Source organism: Eulemur rufifrons, chromosome 7 (genome assembly GCF_041146395.1).
Source record: "Eulemur rufifrons isolate Redbay chromosome 7, OSU_ERuf_1, whole genome shotgun sequence".
Classification (NCBI taxonomy): Eukaryota; Metazoa; Chordata; class Mammalia; order Primates; family Lemuridae; genus Eulemur; species Eulemur rufifrons.
The window spans coordinates 62,288,714-62,308,445 of record NC_090989.1 but is presented as its reverse complement, the minus strand read 5'-3'; the positions used below and the strand labels follow the sequence as shown (position 1 = coordinate 62,308,445).

Below are 19,732 nucleotides of genomic sequence, written 5' to 3'. Positions count from 1 at the left end.
AATGATGAGATACTTAACAATTAAGATTCCAGATTATTTTTCATAAGAAAAATTCTGTAATTAAATATTAGTGTTAGTTTTCTGGTAGTTATGTACATTTGCCTGCATTCCTTTCTTTTTTTTTTATTTCAGCATATTATGAGAGTACAAAAGTTTAGATTACATATATTGCCTTTGCCCCTCCTCCCCTCCCCGAATCAGAGCTTCAAGCGTGTCCATCCCCTAGACGGTGCATATCACACTCATAATGTATGTATACACCTATCCCCTCCCCCCACATCTGCCCGACACCTGATTAATGTTATTCCTAAATGTGCTCTTAGGTGATGATCAGTGAAACCAATTTGATGGTGAGTGCATGTGGTGCTTGTTTTTCCATTCTTGGGATACTTCACTTAGTAGAATGAGTTCCAGCTCTATCCAGGAAAATACAAGAGGTGCTATACCACCATTGTTTCTTATAGCTGAGTAATACTCCATGGTATACGTGTACTACATTTTATTAATCCACTCATGTATTGATGGGCACTTGGGTTGTTTCCACATCTTTGCAATTGTGAATTGTGCTGCTATAAACATTTGAGTGCAGATGTCTTTGTTATAGAATGTCTTTTGTTCTTTTGGGTAGATGCCCAATAATTGGGTTGCTGGATCAAATGGTAGGTCTGCTTTTATCTGTTTAAGGTATCTCCATATTGCTTTCCACAGAAGTTGCACTAGTTTGCAGTCCCACCAGCAGTGTATGAGTGTTCCTGTCTCTCCGCATCCATGCCAACATTTATTGTTTTGGGACTTTTTGATAAAGGCCATTCTCACTGGAGTTAAGTGATATCTCGTGGTTTTGATTTGCATTTCCCTGATGATTAGAAATGTTGAGCATTTTTTTATATGTTTGTTGGCCATTCTTCTGAAAAATTTCTATTCATGTCCTTTGCCCACTTTTTGATAGAGTTGTTTGATTTTTTCTTGCTGATTTTCCTGAGTTCTAAATAGATTCTAGTTATCTTTCCTTTATCGGATGTGTAGCATGTGAAAATTTTTTCCCATTCTCTAGGTTGTCTGTTTGCTCTCATGACAGTTTCTTTGGCTGTGCAGAAGCTTTTTAATTTGATCAGGTCCCATTTATTTATTTTTGTTGTTGCTGTGATTGCCTTTGGGGTCTTGTTCATAAATTCTTTGCCTAGGCCAATGTCTATAAGAGTTTTTCCCACATTTTCTTCTAGAATTCTAATAGTTTCACACCTTAGGTTTAAGTCTGTTATCCACCGTGATTTGATTTTTGTGAGAAGTGAAAGGTGCGGATCTTGTTTCAGTCTTCTACATGTGGCTATCCAGTATTCCCAGCAGCATTTATTGAATAAGGAATCTTTTCCCCCGTGTATGTTTTTGTCTGCTTTGTCAAAGATCAGATGGCTGTATGAGGATGGCTTTATATCTGGATTCTCAGTTCTGTTCCACTGGTCTGTGACTCTGTTCTTGTGCCAATACCAAGCTGTTTTAATAACCACAGCCTTGTAGTATAGTTTGAAGTCTGGTAAATTAATATCTCCTGTTTTGTTCTTATTGCCTAAAATTGCTTTTGCTAGACAGGGTCTTATCTGGTTCCATACAAAGCGTAAAATTACTTTTTCTATATCTGTGAAAAATGATGTTGGTAATTTAATAGGGATTGCATTGAATCTGTAGATTACTTTGGGTAGTATAGACATTTTAACAATGCTGATTCTCCCGATCCATGAGCATGGTACAGTTTTCCACCTGTTTACGTGCTCTGCTATCTCTTTCCTTAGTGTTTCATAGTTCTCCCTGTGGAGGCCTTTTGCCTCCTTAGTTAAATGTATTTCTAGGTATTTTATTTTCTTTGTTGCTATTGTGAAGGGTATTGAGTCTTTGATTTGGTTCTCAGTTTGACTGTTATTGGCACATATGAATGCCTCTTATTTGTGTGTATTGATTTTGTATTCTGGGACTTTACTGAATTCATTTATCAATTCCAGGAGTCTCTTGGTTGAATCCTTGGGGTTTTCTAGATATAATATCATATCATCAGCAAAGAGAGAGAGAGAGTTCGATCTGTTCTGTCCCCATTTGGACACCCGTGATTCTGCTCTCTTGCCTGATTGCTCTTACAAGGACTTCCAGCACTATGTTGAATAGCAGTGGGGACAGTGGGCAACCTTGTCTGGTTCCAGTTCTAAGTGGGAATGCTTTCAATTTTTCCCCATTCAATATGATGTTGGCTGTGGGTTTGTCATGTATGGCTTGTATCATTTTTAGGTAGGCCCCATTTATGCCTATTTTGTTAAGCGTTCTTATCATAAAAGGGTGTTGAATTTTGTCAAATGCTTTTTCTGCGTCTATTGAGAGGATCATATGGTCTTTGTTTTTGCTTCTATTTATGTGGTGAATTACAGTTATAGATTTGCATATGTTGAACCATCCCTGCATCTCTGGGATGAAGCCCACTTGGTTGTGATGGATTATTTTCTTGATAAGCACCTGGATTCGATTTGCTAGGATTTTATTGAGAATTTTTGCATCTATATTCAGAAGGGATATTGGTCTGTAGTTTTCCTTTTTTGTTGTGTCCATTCCTGGTTTTGGTATCAGGGTTTTGTTGGCTTCATAAAATGTGTTGGGGAGGATTCCATCCTTCTCAATGTTGTGTAATAACTTTTGTAGGATAGGCACGTGTTCTTTGTAGGTATGGTAAAATTTGGGTTTAAAACCATCTGGTCCTGGGCTTTTCTTTTTGGGAAGGTTTCTTATTGCTGTTTTGATTTCAGTTCTTGATATTGGTCTGTTCAGGAATTCCATTTCTTCCTGGTTGAGCCCAGGGAGGCTGTGTGTTTCTAAAAATTTGTCCATTTCCTCCACATTTTCCAGTTTGTGTGCATAAAGTTTTTTGTACAATTCATAGATGTATGTATGTATCTCTGTGGCGTCAGTTGTAATTTCTCCTTTCATGTTCCTGATGGAGCGTATTAGAAATTTTTCTTCTCTGCTCTTAGTCTAGCCAAAGGTATGTCAATTTTATTTATCTTTTGAAAGGACCAACTTTTTGTTTTATTAATCTGCTGTATAGTTTTCCTGTTGTCCATTTCATTTAGTTCTGATTTGATCTTATTAATTTCTCTCCTTCTGCTGGGTTTGGGGTCAGTCTGTTCTTCTTTTTCCAGCTCTTTGAGTCTATTCATTAGGTTGTCTATTTGTAAATTTTCTGTGTTTTGGATATAGGCATTTATGGAGATAAACTTTCCTCTCAGGACTGCTTTAGCTGTGTCCCACAGATTTTGATAATTTGGATCTCCTTTGTCATTTAGTTCAAAGAATCTTCTGATTTCCATCTTGATTTCCTCATTTATAAAATAATCGTTGAGGAGAAGGTTGTTTAGCTTCCACAACTTTGAGTAGAAATGAGAATTTCTGTTAGGGTTGATTTCTACTTTTATTCCACTGTGATCTGAGAAGATGCATGGTAAATTTCTATTTTTAAAATTTTTTTAAGACATGCTTTGTGTCCTAGGATATGGTCAATCTTAGAGAATGTCCCATGAGCTGATGAGAAGAATGTATATTCAGTGGATTTTGGATAGAATGTCCTGTAAATGTCAGTCAGGCCCATTTGTTCCGGAGTTCTGTTTAAGTCCATTATTTCTTTGTTTATTTTCTGTTTGGAGGATCTGTCCTGTGCTGTCAGTGGGATGTTGAAGTCTCTGGCTATTATGGTGTTGCTGTTTACCATTTGGTTTAGATCAAGTAGGGTTTGCTTTATGAATCTGAGTGCACCTAAGTTGGGTGAATACATATTAAGTATAGTTATATACTAGAAGTATAGTTATATCTTCTTGTTGAACTGTACCCTTCACCATTAAATAGTGACCATCTTGGTCTTTCATTACTTTTGTTGATTTAAAAACTAAGTTATCTGAAATTAAAACTGCCACGCCAGCCTTCTTTTGGTTTCTATTTGCTTGAAATATTGATTTCCACCCCTTTATTTTCGATCTAAATGAATCTTTGCAGGTTAGATGAGTTTCCTAGAAACAGAAGATACTTGGCTTGTATTTTTTTATCCTTTGGGCCAGCCTATGTCTCTTGAGTGGGGAGTTCAAGCCATTCACATTTATTGAGAGAACTGATAGGTGGGGCAGATTTGTGTTCATTGTGTTGGGTAGAACTTCATTGCTATGTTTCTCTCTTGAGCCACTGTGGTATCTGGCCTTTGATCTTTAGCTTTTGAGTAGTTTTACCTTCGTGAGTGTTTCTTGTGCTGGTCCGTGTGCAACTCTGTTTTGAGTACTTCTTGGAGAGCTGGTCTTGTCTTGGTGAATTCCCTCAGTCTTTGTTTATCTAAGAATGTCTTAATTTCTCCTTTGTATATAAAACTTAGCTTTGTTGGGTACAAGATTCTAGGCTGGGCATTATTCTGTTTCAGAAGAGTGAGAATGGGGCCCCAGTCTCTTCTTGCTTGTAAGGTTTCAGTTGAGAAATCTGGCATTATTTGGACGGTCTTTCCTTTGTAGGTTACTTGTTTCTTTTACCTTACAGCTTGAAGAAGGGCCTCCTTAGTGGATATTTTGGTCAGTCTTATGACTGCATGATGTGGTGTCTTCCTATTTGCAATGAGTCTTCCAGGGGTTCCTTTGGGCCTCTTTTACCTGTATATCTAGACTTTTAGCAAGGCCTGGGAAATTTTCCTCAATTACATCTTCAAATAGCTTATCCAACCCTTGCGTATTATCTTCTTCACCCTCAGGAATGCCCATAACTCTCACATTACGCTTCTTCACATAATCCCACATTTCTTGCAGACTTTGGTCTTTTCTCTTATTTCTTTGCTCTATCTCTGTGATTGACTTATTTAATTGGAAGGTGTTATCTTCCATCTCTGAGATTCTTTCTTCTGTTTGATCTACCCTGCTCTTGAGGCTTTCCACTGTATTTTGTAGTTCCCTGAATAAATTCTTCATTTCCGTGAGTTCTGTTTGATTTTTCTTTAATATTTCAATTTCTTAGTGAATTTTTCTTCCAAGTCCTGGATTTTTTTTTTCCTGTGGTTTCCTTGTGTTGGTTATCCATTTTTTCTTGCCTATCGTTGACTTTTCTTACGATGCATGTTTGAAATTCTTATTCTGTCAGTTTAGTGTTCTGATTTTGGTTAATGTCCATTGCTAGAGAGCTGGTGTTCCTCTTTTGGGGGTGTGCTTTCCATTTGATTTTTCATACTTCCAGAGTTCTTTCATTGATTCCTTCCCATCTGGATCAGCTGTTGCTTCTTACCTTTAGATTTTCATTTAGATAATGACACACCCTGTTTAGTCTCTGAGCCAGTAGGTGGTGTTTTTGGGTGAGATTCAACCACACCCTATATGATGAGTCAGTAGATGCAAGGTGTGCAGAATGGCCTCCCTGTCAGTAGCTGGCACTTGCTGTGAGGAGCAGGCTGCAGTGTTGTTTTTGGGTCCTGTAACCAGCTCTTGTTCCTCTGGAGAGGCGCTCTAGTGCCTCACGTGGTGGGTTGGGCCCTGGGACTTCCAGGTGTGTCCTTACTCTGCACCTCAGTGGGGGCAGGTCAGGGAGTGAGTCTGGGCAGAGCTGGGTTGGGTGAACCTGCCCTCAAGTTCCACGAATACTGTTAGCAGGGGTCAAAGGTCTGTTCTTTGGCTCTGGGCAAAGCTGCCAGGGAGGGGCTGGAATGGCCCCAGTCAGCAGAAAACTCTGTGTGTGGGTGTGGGGCTGTCTGAGACCTACAGTCTGGAGCAGGCCTTGTTCCTTTCCACCGTCCCCTATTCCGCAGTTTCTCCCAGGCCTCTGCCAGCAGGCAGGACCTCAAGCCAGTGCATCTACCCTGGCTGTCATGCAGGCCAGGAGGTTCCCTGCCCAGGATGACAGGCTGGGCTGGGCGCACGGCCTTCCTGTGTGAGGAGCGTTGCCCCTCAAGCACGCTGATCTGCCCCTGAAGGCACACACACTCAGTAGAGTTGTTCACAAATATCCCTTCTGTGCCCCAGGGCAATGTGATTGAGACCTGGGTGTACGGGATCTGGTCTGCAGGCCTGTCCCCTGGGCTCTGGAGATCAATCCCTGACCCTTCCAGGGAGAGGAGTGCTGGTCTCAAGTCACCCAGGGGGTTCTCAAGCTGGATCGATGTCTCTCCGCCTCAGGATTTGCCCCGCTCTCCTGGAGTCACCAGGCAAGCAGCACCTGGGAGGGCTGGCAGGTAGGGAGCTCACAATCTGAGTACCCGTCAGTCTGCTGTAGGTCCCGTAAAGGAAAGGTCCATTCCCTGCAGATGCCTCAGTGTGTTGACTAAATTGTCTCTGTTGGCAGCCACCTGTAGGGAAAGGGGAGGGGAGAATGAAGCAATATGGCGCCTGCTGATCGGCTCGGGTCTGCGGACGGGTCTGTGGCTCATGGCTCACTGGCAGCAGCCATCTCTGGGCTGGTGTGGGCAGGTCTCCCCACTCAGGAGCCCACCCGCAGTCTAAAAAGGAAGGGAGGAGAAATGTAGCTGCTCCACCTACCCTTGTTGCTGGTCTCCACGCCTCTCGGGGCCTTTCTCTTTCCAGTTCTCCTCCGCAACTTCTTCCTGTGGAGTCTCCTGTAGTTTCAGGCACCCTTCCTTCTGACCCTCATCTGATCTGTGTTTGTCTGCCTGTTTATTTTTTTTCATTTTCTTCTAAAACCTGTCTTTCTTGCAGAGACACTCTGGCTGGCGGTTTTTCTTGTTCGCCATTTTGCCCCTTCTCCCATAAACCATTTATTTAACTGGAATTTATTCTTATGGAATTTGATCCAGGCAGCCATGAAAAAAATTAATACTGTAAATTTGTTTTCATACTATAGCTTTGATCATATTACTGGTCAGATTGTGCTCTTTCCCTACCCAGTGGTGAATCTCTCTCCCTAAGGACACTGTGAAGATTGGCCTCTGCTGTTTGTGTCATAATGGGATTCTCTTACAGGATTTCCAAGAAACTTTTAAGTAGCTTAGAAATATTAGTAATAACCTTCTCTGTTTATATGTCAAGATTTCTTGATTCTTTCTGCAAGCTATTAACTAAATCTCTTGGAAGCTTAGTGTAAATATATAACAGAAGGTAAGACTGGGATCAGCTAAGAGTGGAAAAGTGAAGCAGTAATACTGATTGATATGACCAGTATGTAAGAAAGGTTTTGTAGTTTTATATGGAATAAAGGTATTTGTAAAACTTTGGGTTCAAAACAAATTTTTTTAAATTGCAGTAGAATACTAAACATGAGATTGATCCTCTTAATAAATTTTAACTGTATACTTGTTAATTATTTGAGTTATTTTTGTGTTTCAAAACTGTTTAAAAATTTTCAATTGTGATAAAGTACACATAACATAAAATTTACCATCTTAGCCATTTTTTTCACTTTTACTTACTTATTTTTACCATCTTAGCCCTTTTTAAGTGTACAGGTCAGTAGTGTTATGAATATTCACACTGTTGTACATCCAATCTCCAGAACCTTTTCATCTTGCAAAACTGAAACTCTATGCTGTTAAACAACACTGTCCAAATTTCAAGGAATGTTTTTAAGTTATGGAATATAAGAACGTGTGAAGCATAAAGAAAAAACCAAATGGTCTTTTATTGTCATTGCATCTACTTTGTCAGATCTTTACATCAGAAGTACAGTCTTGTGTGTTAGCAAGAATAATACCAACTCTGGAATCTGATCTGAAGAGGGGAACAATGTGAAATCCTATCTCAGGAGCTTTTCAAATTTTAATTTCTTTATCTATAGGCTGGGAGTAAAAAGTTTAATCGAGCCAAACTCTTGAATGTGGGCTATCTGGAAGCTCTCAAGGAAGAAAACTGGGACTGCTTTATATTTCACGACGTGGACCTGGTGCCCGAGAATGACTTTAACCTTTACAAGTGTGAGGATCAGCCCAGACACCTGGTGGTCGGCAGGAACAGCACTGGGTACAGGTAACGGCTGTGCTGCTGGGTTGCTTAGGTCAAGAAGCTTGTCTATGTGGAGCAAGTGCCCAGAGTGTCTTAGCAAAACAAGAAATAAGAATAATGGTCCATAGTATATTGCTTCAAGTTCAAAACAGGAATTAGAGAATGTAAAAGGAAAACATCCCATAGCAGCTTCGGCAGAGGATCACAAAGACAAAAGGGAAAGAACAGGGGAGAGAACACAGTCCAAGCATTGAAAGTGGTGGCTGGCCTCACCCTGCAGCACCCACATGGTGGAAACAAGCCACAAGCTTTTCCACGCTAAGTAGAACTTAAGTAACTTATCTCTCTATGCCTGACTTCCCCCTCTGCGAGGCAACAAGATGGTGTCCCTTAGATCAACTTTTAGGCCTCTGTTGTGACATTGCTTTCCAGACGTGGCCTCTTTCCAGAGTTCAGAGGGGCATGTCCACTGAGTAGTATGCTCTGGAGCCAGGGTGCCCGGGGCAGGTTCCTTTCTCTCAAAGCCACCGTGGGAAGTGCTAGGTACTGTCATCTCTATCTTCGTTCCCTGTTCCCCCACCCCTTAGGAGGGGCAGCCTGCTTGGCAACCGTATTTTATGTCAGCTCCTATTTAAGCACAACTCTGGAAGAATAGCAACCAGGAGAATTTCTCTACAAATGAAACTCTGTATTCATGTATGAGTGTGCACACTTACGTGTCACCTTCCCCCAAGCCCTGCCAGTCACATGTGCTCATATCTGTGGTGTGTATTGTGCTAGAGGCCATGAGGCCAGTTTGAATAAGGCAGAGCTGCCCTCAAAGAGCTCCCTATTGAGTGTTGGTGTGGAGAGACAGGTAGTTACAGTGGAGTTGCATTAATTTTGCATTTCTGCAAATATGACTAGAAGCACTTGATAAGGAAAGGGAGAGAGAGAGGGAGGTAGGAAAAAAGAGAGAGAGAACTATAAAACTATAAAATAACACAAGAGATTCCACCCTGCATACTCTTGAGTGTGAAATTGTTGGGCCTAAGAAATATTGATTTATAGAAGTGCCCCCTATATTTTTAGAGAGAGAAATGATTTCAGGGGTCTTGCAAGGCTTTGCCCTGAAGGAAAATATAAACAGGTTAGTTCATATATCAGAAGCTGCCTTGCCTCAGGAAGGCGTCTCAATGGTCAGAACCTGTGGTTCTCACCTGCTTTGAAAGACAAAGCAGGTCTTGTACGGAGCCAGGGGATGGGGAGCTGATCAACAAAGACAGGCCGAGATGAGAGCTGATCAATAAGATATGCTACCCAAGCCGAGCCAGGGCCCAGATGGAACCATGTGGTTAAAGTAATTAGCATAAGAGACAGCTCATGCTTGACTTCTGAAATCTCTGTTCTAATACACAATAACCAGAGCCACAGATATCTCTGTTTTTGCTAAATTGAAGTTTAGCAAAAGTGAAGTGCAAGAAGTTTGCCCTAAGAAGATTTTGTAACCCTTTGTTCACCTAGATAGAGTTAGTTAAAGGAACTGTAGAAGCCTTTTGGAAGACTTTGAACCTAAACCAAACTACCTGTTATTATGAAAATCCTGTTACCCCTGGCAACTGAAACACTGTACCTATAAATACTTGTGTAAAACTTCAGTCAGGCTTGTATGTCTGATGGGAAAGGCATGTAACCATCGGAGCACCCTCTTTTGTCTATCTTCATAAATCTGTTCTTTATAAACTATATTTTTGCCTCTGTGTATTATTTTTATTTCTATTTCCTACTATTTTTTCATCCTTTGTGATGACCCCTGTCTGTGGGACCCGAACTTTTGCTGGGAGCGTAGCTAACTCCCTGCACAAATGGAAACTGAATCTCTTAATGCTTCACTTGCTCTTGGCTTCCATGTTGCTCTTACTGTGTAGGTCTCTCACATTGAACCGTTTAAGATAATTCTTGAGTACGATGATAGCTGACTTTCACCTCAGCTACTGACTTTAAACGCAGTCCCTGTGTAAGCTGTGGGATATTAACAAACGCCTAGAACAAGCTGCAATGGTTGAGAACACAATGTCTTTAAGAAACACCTTAGAGGGAAGGGTTTCAAGCTGTTCCCCAGGGAGGGTGGCACCTTCATCTTGTGGAATCAACAGGAGCTTCTCAGCGGAGTCCTAAAACATGCCAGAGAGCATGGCACAGTTTGGGGAGATATGCAAGCAGTTCATTGGTATTCTAGAATGTCTGGGAAGAGGGGCAAGAGATGAAGCTAGGGAGGGGCCAGAGATTATACAGGCTTTGTTTAGTCTGGTAAGAAGTTTGGATTTCCTATGGAAGGGGATAGGGAGCTGTTGACACATGGTTACAGCTAGGGAATGACAGGACAAAGATCACTGTAGTCTGTCTTTAGTGTATTGGTTGGAGTAAGGCAGGAGGGGAGAAGCCACAAGCCTGAATTAGGCAGTGGGGGCAGAGGACAAGGAGAGAAGCACAAGATTTTTCTCTTTGGTGAGAACTTGATCTTTGGTTCTGAATCTTATTATCTAAAGGTTTTGTTTTCTGGTTTCTTTGAGCCACTTCTGCCTTGAAGAAAGCAGCATATCATGGCTGAGCACACTGTGGTTTTTTAAGAAGCATGTCACCATCTGTTCACTTATTATATAAAATTAATAAGCTATCCCTATCTACAACACAGAATGCCTGTCCTTCTGAAACTTGCCATAACTGTAACCCTCCCATTGCCCACTTCTTTCTAACTAGATATCAGAAAGCCTTTGTCTTGAGTAACTGACAAGTTTTCTTAATGTGAATCAGATAATTGAATGTGTCTGCCCTTTTGATCTGGTTGCAGCAAGCTCTGAGGCGAATCCACGGCCCTCTTTTAGAAACTGAAAAGAATCTTATTTGCAGATCAGAGTTCTAATGTATTTCCTGTCTTAATTTTATGTTCTGATTTAAATTTTTCTCTGGTCCTGGTTTGTCATTTATATTATTCTGTTTCATTGTATGTATCATGTAAATGGCCTCATCTTTTGTGGCCACGCAGAGGTATGTACAGGTAATGTAGGAGTTGGGTCCTTGCCTGCTACTTCTCTCCTTTGCTACTCTGCCCCAATCCCTGTGGTGGCGGCAAGTTCGGCAGCAGGCAGCTATGTGTCACTGCGCCACCGAGCTTAAATCCGCACATCCTCCTCCTCTGTCACACCGGCCCCATGAGTGTAAGTACAAGACATTTTTTCACTTTACACATGGAGAGAGAAGGAGTTAAAGGAACTTTCCCCAAGTGTCTCAGACTCTAATGAAGCCAAAGATGGATCTTGTTTATCGGTGCCTGTGGATCAGTGATAAAGCTCTAGACCAGCCTCTGGCAAATTTTACTGGCCAGAATTCTTTTGGCAACTGCCTGCTTTCGACTGTTATTTTATGACTATATTTTCCCTACCCTTGGGCCTTACAGCCCTTTAAAAAATACAAATAAAACTGTTCCTGGCCAATTCAATATTTATGCTTTTACAGATAAGAAGGAAAACTCAAAGCAAAGATCAATAAATATCTAGACAGTTGCCATCTAATAGGCAACTGAGACACAGTTCCTTAACCTTTGTTTGCAACTTGTCTCCTCTGCTCCTCCCTGCTCCAGCGAAACCTATCCCAGGTGTTCCTCGGACAGCCTGCACTTTTCTCCCTCCTGTGCTTGGCCTCAGAGTGCTGGCTACCAGGAGACCCCCCCCCCCCATTTTTTGGCCTGTCTAAATCCTTCCAGGCCCACCTCCTCCTGCTGTGGTGGCATCTTCTTCCTCAGAACCCCGATAACACTCATTTCTCCTGTTAGCGTCTAAACTCTGTCGGGCAGGGGGCATGCATCACGTGTTTAGCCAGCTGTCTTGTGCACGGCGGATAGTGGTTGTGACAGATCACCCCGAAATCACCAGTGCTGGTTCTCTTGTGGCATCTGCTCACTGGTGCATGGCAGGTTATGCCCGGGCAGTGGTTGTACTCACAGTGCCCTGATGAAGCTGCTGGTCTTTGGGTGATTAAGAACCGTTCCCAGTCAAACAGTTTCTGATAAACACGGCTACGAGTCACTGCTAGTAGATGTCTTCATCAGTCACAATTACCTTCTGAGCACTTTATTTCTTTTTGTTTGTTTTAGGTTTCAAAAATGGTATTTCTCAGAATTTTAAGTTAGTGGTATATTTAAGTAAATCTATTTCTTTTATAGGTTAAACAGTATCCCCAGGCTGTACTCAGAACATAGAAACAAACAGCTGAAGTACAAATTAGCTTTTGGGACACCACCTGTTAGATGGCAAGTGTCTGTGTGTTCATTGATCTTTCCTTTTGGTTTGTCTTCTTATCTGGAAAACCATGAATATGTAATTGGCCCTGGAACAGTTTGAACTGAAGTTAATTAAAGTTAGAAATCCTCCGAATATTCACATCTTTTTATTCAGTAATATCCAAGTTATTAAGCTGCCTTCATTTGCATTTCTGACTTGTTGCAATTAAAGGATATCTTTAGTTCTCAGACTTAGTAATTTGTCCACTGATATTAAGAATCCTGTCTTACTGGGAGGTGCTCTCTGACTGTTCTCTCCTGACCATTTTCCTGTTTTTTTTCTTTCTTCTCTTTCCCCTTTTACTTGTTGGTATTCTCCACAGTTCCACAGAACTTAACCCCACACTTCTACCTCTGTACTCTTCTCACTGACTCGATTGTCTTTTGGTGATTTCTTCTGCTCCTGTGCCTTCAAGTACTGCCTGTTGACAGCTTATTTCCAAAGCCATATCTGTGGCCATTCTCCTCTTGTGAGCTTGGCCTCTGTATCCTTTTTCCTACTGGCAAAGCCCCAGGGGTATCTCAAATTCAGTTCATCCGAACCATAATTTACTCTCTTCTTCTCAAAAGCTAATTATTATTCTGTACACGAAAGGTACCATCCTCTACCTAGTTACCAGGCCAGAAACCTCAGGGGTGTTAAGGTGTGTTGGGTTCTCCAGGAAAGAGACTGTGAGTTGAAGATGTGCATGCAGAGAAGTGGAGATTTGAATGAAGGGTGTGTACAGAGAGTATGTGCAGGAGCTGTCTCCTGCTTTCAACCACTGCCCAGTAAAAGTAAAGAAGAAAGTCCTTATGACACTCATTTATGCTGAACCTGGATGCAGCCTCAGAATCTTTCTTAACCAAGTCCCTTGGTAGCTGTTACCATTCATTAGGTTGGCACACGAGATGAAATCTGTCATCCAAATCTCATGTTGTGGTTCACATTTACAGGTATCTCTATAGACCTGTACCCACAAACATCACCGATACCAGCTGGGTGGCACCTTGCTTAGTGAGCAAAGGTGAGCATTTGTGTAGACAGAGGAGGGAAGGCAACACAGGGAAGGCCAGGAGTGTTGGGAGGTGGGTGTCAAGCAGGAGCGAATAGATTGGAAGTGTTCTTAGAATGCCGGCCTGGAAATCAGAGACCTCTGAAATGTCTATGGAGAACAAAAGGTCTTGGTACTAATGTTTTTACCTTTTCTTTCCTCTCTTTTGCTCCAGGTTACGTTACAGTGGATATTTTGGGGGTGTTACTGCCCTAAGCAGAGAGCAATTTTTCAAGGTGAATGGATTCTCTAACAACTACTGGGGATGGGGAGGCGAAGACGATGACCTCAGACTCAGGTGAACAACAGAGAAAGGTCCCCTTCACGGGGCTCTGCTATCAGTGGTGGCTCTAGAAACCTGCATTTATGTGTAATTCCTCTGGGTGTTGGTATGGGAGGTCACTAGGCTGTGGATTAGGGCTTAAAGGGGGTGGAGGGAGGACAGGATGGTCTAAATAGTTCTTTTCCAGTGGCAGCTTATTCCTAGCTCATGGGTAAGGGCCTCTGTGGACTTGTCGGTGGGAATTACTTACTGAGACAAGATCTCATCAGTGAATGGGACGTCTCAAACTGCAAGGTGTCTGCAAAAATGCGGTTTGCGGGAGGGCCTGTTATGAGCCTCATGCTTTCTCTCGGACCCCGGGGGATTCTGGCATACTTCCCAGTGTCCAGAGCAGGGAGTTCCAACAGCCTCTGAGGAGCTGCACATCCTGAAGTAGGCAAGGGTGTCCTCTCCTCCTCGTGCATTAGCCAGCCCCGCACACTGTGGGAGCCGCTGGCGGCCTGACTCCCAGGCCTGACTCCGGGCTGTTGGCATTACCTTCAATTCTCTTGGACTACATTCTCTATGGTGGGCTCAGAGCGGGTAAGTCTAGCCTCTTCTCTCAGAGTCTTCCTCTGAACTTGGGTTTTGTGGCCAGGTAGTTATAGGTATCCCTACATCCTAGAAATAAATAGTTATTCAAGAGCTCGGGGCTGGTATCTTCAGACTTGTAATCACAGGGTCTTTCTGGCTATCGGAGCTCCCCGCCTTCCCTCCTGCTGTTGCTTCTTGGAAAGGAAATTTCTAAGCCAGGATTCCGAATTAATAGATGCATGACTGTCAGAAATTTTCCATTGCTTCAGCAGAAAGAACCTCGGGTCCAGATGCTGGTCTTGTTCCTATGTCTAGGCAGAGAGCCTCTGGCATGTTCCTAGCAGGAGGGGATGGATTTCCCTGCCCAACGGCTCTGCAGAAATGGCCACAGTGATGGGCAGCAGCCCAGCTGTCAGTAGCCTGTGGCCATGCTCACGAACTGGATGGAGGGTGCCTGCTAGATTTCAGGCAAGGGTAGCAAAGGCCAGGAGTAAACAATCCCTGTCCTCTTCCTCAAGTCCACTTCACTGCCCAGCTGGGGTGAATAGTAGAATTCTGCACTGATCATGTATCTTCACTTTTTTCCTGCTACCCCTCAGCTTCAAGGTAGAGGGGAGCCCCAAGTTTTGGTTTGGTTTGATAGGACCATCATGGCTTCCAGAATGGTTCTTGACTTTTATGGGCTTATTGCCTGAGGTACCACCATAATAGGAAATCTGAAATTTTAGGAGTTTTTCTTCTTTTTTTTAACACCCAACTAATCAAGCTATATGTGACACTGTGTGCATATGTGTCTGTGTGTGTGTAAACTCTTGTGAGTGATTCTTTTTAAGTGCCCAGTAGATAGGTGGGATGGATTTTTTTTTTTTAATTTCTTCTATTATTTTTCTAGGGTTGAGCTCCTTAGAATGAAAATATCCCGGCCACTGCCTGACGTGGGTAAATATACGATGATCTTCCATACCAGAGACAGAGGCAATGAGGTGAACATAGAACGGTAAGTCTGGCAGCACATGCCTGGAAAGCTACCTACATGGTCTCTTCTGTCAGGAAGGACTATGCTGAATTTGATCAGATGAGCCGGTTCATTTTGTTAAAAGATTTTTGTTAAGGAAATTTTTAAACAGTCACAAAAGTAGAGAGATTGGTACATTGAACTCCTCTTCAACACTTATCAACTTATAGCCTCTCTTCTTTTCCTCATGTTTTTCTCCCCTCCCATTGGATTATTTAGGAACAAATCATGGATGTCAACAGTTATCTGGCATTTCAGGTGGAAATACTTCAGTATGTATTCTTAAAACATAAGAGGTTTTAAAAAAAGGAATTGTAATACCGTTGTCATACTTATTAATAAAATAAAATTAACAGTACCTTCTTAATATCATCAAATGTCTAGTCAGTGTTCAGATTTCCTTGATTATCTCATGAATACTTTTTTTTTAACAGTTGGTTTGTTCAGGTCAGTATCTAGACAAGGTCCACATTGCATTTGTATGATCTCTTTCAATCTGTACGTCCTCCCTCCCCTTCTTTTTTTTTTTTTCCTTCCAGTTTATTTGTTGAACAAACCAGGTCATTTGTCGAATAGAATTTCTTGCATTATGGATTTTGCCAGTTGCATCCTGGTGGTATAACTTAATGTGTTCCTCTGATCTCTGTATTTTCTTATAAACTGGGAATTGGATTGTTCTAGATTTCTGGAGACTCAAATAGATTCCAGATACTATTTTCAGGCCAGAACACTTCACTGATGGTGTTGTGTGCCTCTTTCTTGTGACACAGCAGGAGAGTGTAAGGTCTGGTCATGCCTTTTTCCTGGTATCAGGCTTGATCTGTGAGTCTAGGTATTTAGCCTAATCCACTCATTGGGACATTCCTCGTCAGTTTTTTTTTTTTTTTTTTTTTTTGAGACAGAGTCTCGCTCTGTTGCCCAGGCTAGAGTGAGTGCCGTGGTGTCAGCCTAGCTCACAGCAACCTTAAACTCCTGGGCTTAAGCAATCCTACTGCCTCAGCCTCCCGAGTAGCTGGGACTACAGGCATGCACCACCATGCCCGGCTAATTTTTTCTATATATTTTAGTTGTCCAGATAATTTCTTTCTATTTTTAGTAGAGACAGAGTCTCGCTCTTGCTCAGGCTGGTCTTGAACTCCTGACCTCGAGCGATCCACCCGCCTTGGCCTCCCAGAGTGCTAGGATTACAGGCGTGAGCCACCGTGCCCGGCCTCCCCGTCAGTTTTCATCTAATGATTTTAGTAGCCATGGATGCTTGATTTCTAAATTTATTATTGAATTAGGGGTTGCAAAATTGTAATATTCTAATTCTGTCATTACTTCTGCATTTGTTAGATTTTTCTACAAAGAAGGACTTGCCCTCTTCATTTATTTGCAGACTCTGGTGTATAGTTTTTGTAGGAAAGGCAGAATAAAGGGAAAGAATCAAGATTGATTAATAATTTTTCAGACTAATGAGTTGGTATACCCTAGCATCCTTCAGGATATAGTTAGTATACCTTTTGATACTCAAATTATCTCTTCTTTGGGCTGAATCCTTTTAATATAACCACAGTCGTCTCTGAGAGCTTCCTTCCCTGTGCTGAGCTCATCTTGTACTTTTCCTGCCCGGGGAATTGTCCCTTTCACCAAGGGATCCTAACAGATAAGCCAGTTTTTATGGGGCTCTGATTGAAGATCTATATTTCCTTGTTCTGATATTTTTCCTAAATTTTAAAACAGTATTAAGGGGCTTTTAGCCCTTTTGTTAGCACCTACATTTTTAAACAATATTAAAGGCCTCTGTTAGAGTTAATATTTTAAAACAATATTAAAAACTTTTTAGTCCTTTTGTTAGAGTCTACCACTCTCACAAAACAGCTATTTTTATTTTCTGTCTTTCTAGTCTGCATCCATAGGCATACATTTTTCTCTCTACATGAAAAAAATTAATTATTGAATAGATACAAAAGAATACTTCTAAACTGTATGAAAAGTATGAAGATTCTTGGTACCATGAACACTGCTGGTATCCCCGACCCAAAGCGGTGGGTCCCATTGCTTGTGTGGTCCCCCTAATCCCATATTCTCCCTCTTCCCATCCTCCCCTTCATTCCCTTACCCAGGTAGCACTTTACTGAATGTTTGTGATAACTATTTGTGATAATGGTAACTTTTGTGCTGTTTCTTGGTTTTCTTGTCTTCCCATATGCTTGTACCCCTGAGCAAGAGATTGTTTAGTTCTGTGTATTTTTCAACTTTATATAAATGAAATCACACTGTATTTATTCGTCTCTGACTTTATTTAGCTTGCCATTTTGCTTCTGATCTCTATCCATATTGTTAAGTGTAACCAAGATTTATTGTTTTTCACTGTGAAGCAAGTAGAGATCTGTTCAGTTCACTGCCCACTCATCTTCCCAGATGCCACACTCATCTTCAAATGCATCCTGCTCTTCTGTGTGTTGGTGTGTCTTGCCCAGGGTGGTCACTCTGCCTGGAGTGTCCTTTCCTTCACCTTCTTCCCTTGGTGAATTTCTCCTGTTTCAAGCCTCAGTGAAACGTACCTTCTCCTATCGCCCCTCGCCAGACTCCCTCATGGCGTTGGGTGCCCCTTATTCATCCTCATCTACATACATTCTAACTTTTTTTGGAGACTTTTATGAAAGCTTTGTACTTTCCCTGCCTACAGATAAAATTTTCCCAACGACATTGGAGGATTCAGAGACCTCCTGAAGCTCATTCAAGGATCTGTGGATGACACAGTGTTTCTTGCACATCCTTCTGTCCTGTAGATGTCAGCTCACCAAGGGCAATGACTCTTGTCATCCTCGGTTCCCAGGGTCCCACAGAGGGTCCGGTACATGAAGACATGGTATCATTGGTGTCTGTTACCTTTGACGGGGAAACACACTTTTTTGCTGTAGGAAACCCAACTGGTACAATAATTTATAAAATAATTATGCCACATTTTGGGGCAAGGCATAAAGCAATGGAAAATAGGTTACATTCTTATCATTTACATTTGTTCTTTTTATCTTTAGGATGAAGCTCTTACACCAGGTAGCACGAGTGTGGAGAAAAGATGGGTTGAATAGTTGTTCTTATAAATTACTATCTGTGGAACACAATCCTTTATATATCAACATCACAGTGGACTTCTGGTCTAGTGTATGACCTGGAATCTTTTAGTGACATTTGGAAGAACGGATTATGTGATTGCAATAATTTTGGCCTAGAGACTTCTCCTAATAGCACACATTCAGAACCTGTTACAACTAATTATTGGGCTGAATTTCTCCTTTTTACATTTTCTTAGCAGATATGGAATGTAAAACAATTATAGCAAGATAGCTTTCTTAGTTGTTTTTGTCATGAGGGTTAAATATTGTGGTATGGATACTTAAAGGACTAAATATAAAAGGACAACTCAAAGGATATAATGAAGGCTACTTGAGAACTCTGGTTGAAGGAGATTTATTTACATTTGAAGTGATATATTATGGGGTAAAAGGCCACAGGAAATAAGATTACTGAATGTCTCAGAGAACCAGAGCTGTTCTCGTTGGAGGAAGAAAGGTACGAAGATGTGTTTCTGTTGCTCATTTATCCTGCACGGTCTTCTGTGAAGTGGTGGGTCCCAGGTGAGAAGAAGGCCACAGAAGCGGGGAGAAAGGTGAAGAATGAAGATGCGGTGACCTTGGGGATGAAGAGGTAGCAGCCACTGTGATGGCTGCTGCCGTTGCTACTCTGCAGTAATATGCCTTCCAGCAACAGCCCAGCAGAGAACACATTATCTACTAGTTTTTAAGAACTTTTGTAAAATGATTTTATACATGTAGGATATGAATTAGCAGTTTACAAATTAATACATCTATAAAATACCTCTGTGGTAAAATATAAAAAAGCTTTGGGTACTCAGTCTTGTGTTTTTACTGTTATTTGAGGTTTACAGATATATTCACTTCAGTGTCTATAATTCTAAACAGCTTGAAAACAAAACAAATGAAATACAACCCTCCACTTTCTCTCTCTTTCATCCTTGCATCCCCCTCCCCTGTTCTTCTCGTGTACAACCCCCTTGTGCCTCTGGCTCCAGGCTTGGGGAAGGTACCTCTGTGTCTCATTCCCTGGGCCTCTCCACATTTCTGTGCTTGTCACCCCCTTGGGCCTCCTTCTTTCCAATAGTGGGAACAGCAGGGTTGGTCTCAGGGCACATCTGGTTGGTTGTGGGATGAGAAGGGGAGGAACTTGCCCTTTAGGGGCCCAGGGCTTGGGAAGCCTTGGATTTGGAAGGGTGGTGCGGCCATGACACTGACTTGGGCAGTGGCAGTGATTTGGGAGAGAAGCTCCCAGTACTGCTGAGCTTCCTCCGGCGGGGTAGGGCGCAGGGGAGAGAATCAAAGGAAGGTAACAGGAGACGGATACTGGATGGGAACAGCGATAAGACAATTTTATTTCCTTAGGTGAATGGACACATAAATAACACAACATAAATAAATACTTAACTGTTCTCAGGTAAGTATTATGTTTATTATGCAAGCCCCAGAGGCTCTCAAGCCATCATCATTATACTCACCCTAACCA

The 19,732-nt window shown here is 41.9% G+C and overlaps 1 protein-coding gene across 2 annotated transcripts in view; it reads left to right on the top strand.

Moving 5' to 3' along the window:
- The window catches only part of B4GALT4 (beta-1,4-galactosyltransferase 4), a 32,781-nt gene extending 13,740 nt beyond the window's left edge, over nt 1-19,041 (top strand). The window contains exons 4-7 of one of the 2 annotated variants that reach the window (XM_069472661.1): nt 7,780-7,967; nt 13,471-13,593; nt 15,044-15,148; nt 18,190-19,041. In XM_069472661.1, coding sequence (XP_069328762.1) covers nt 7,780-7,967; nt 13,471-13,593; nt 15,044-15,148; nt 18,190-18,322 — 549 coding nt within the window. In that variant the 3' untranslated portion in view covers nt 18,323-19,041. Of the gene's footprint in view, nt 1-7,779; nt 7,968-13,470; nt 13,594-15,043; nt 15,149-18,189 lie in introns of those variants that run through there. The other variant, XM_069472662.1, reaches the window with a different exon arrangement.
- The last annotated feature ends 691 nt before the right edge of the window (nt 19,042-19,732 follow it).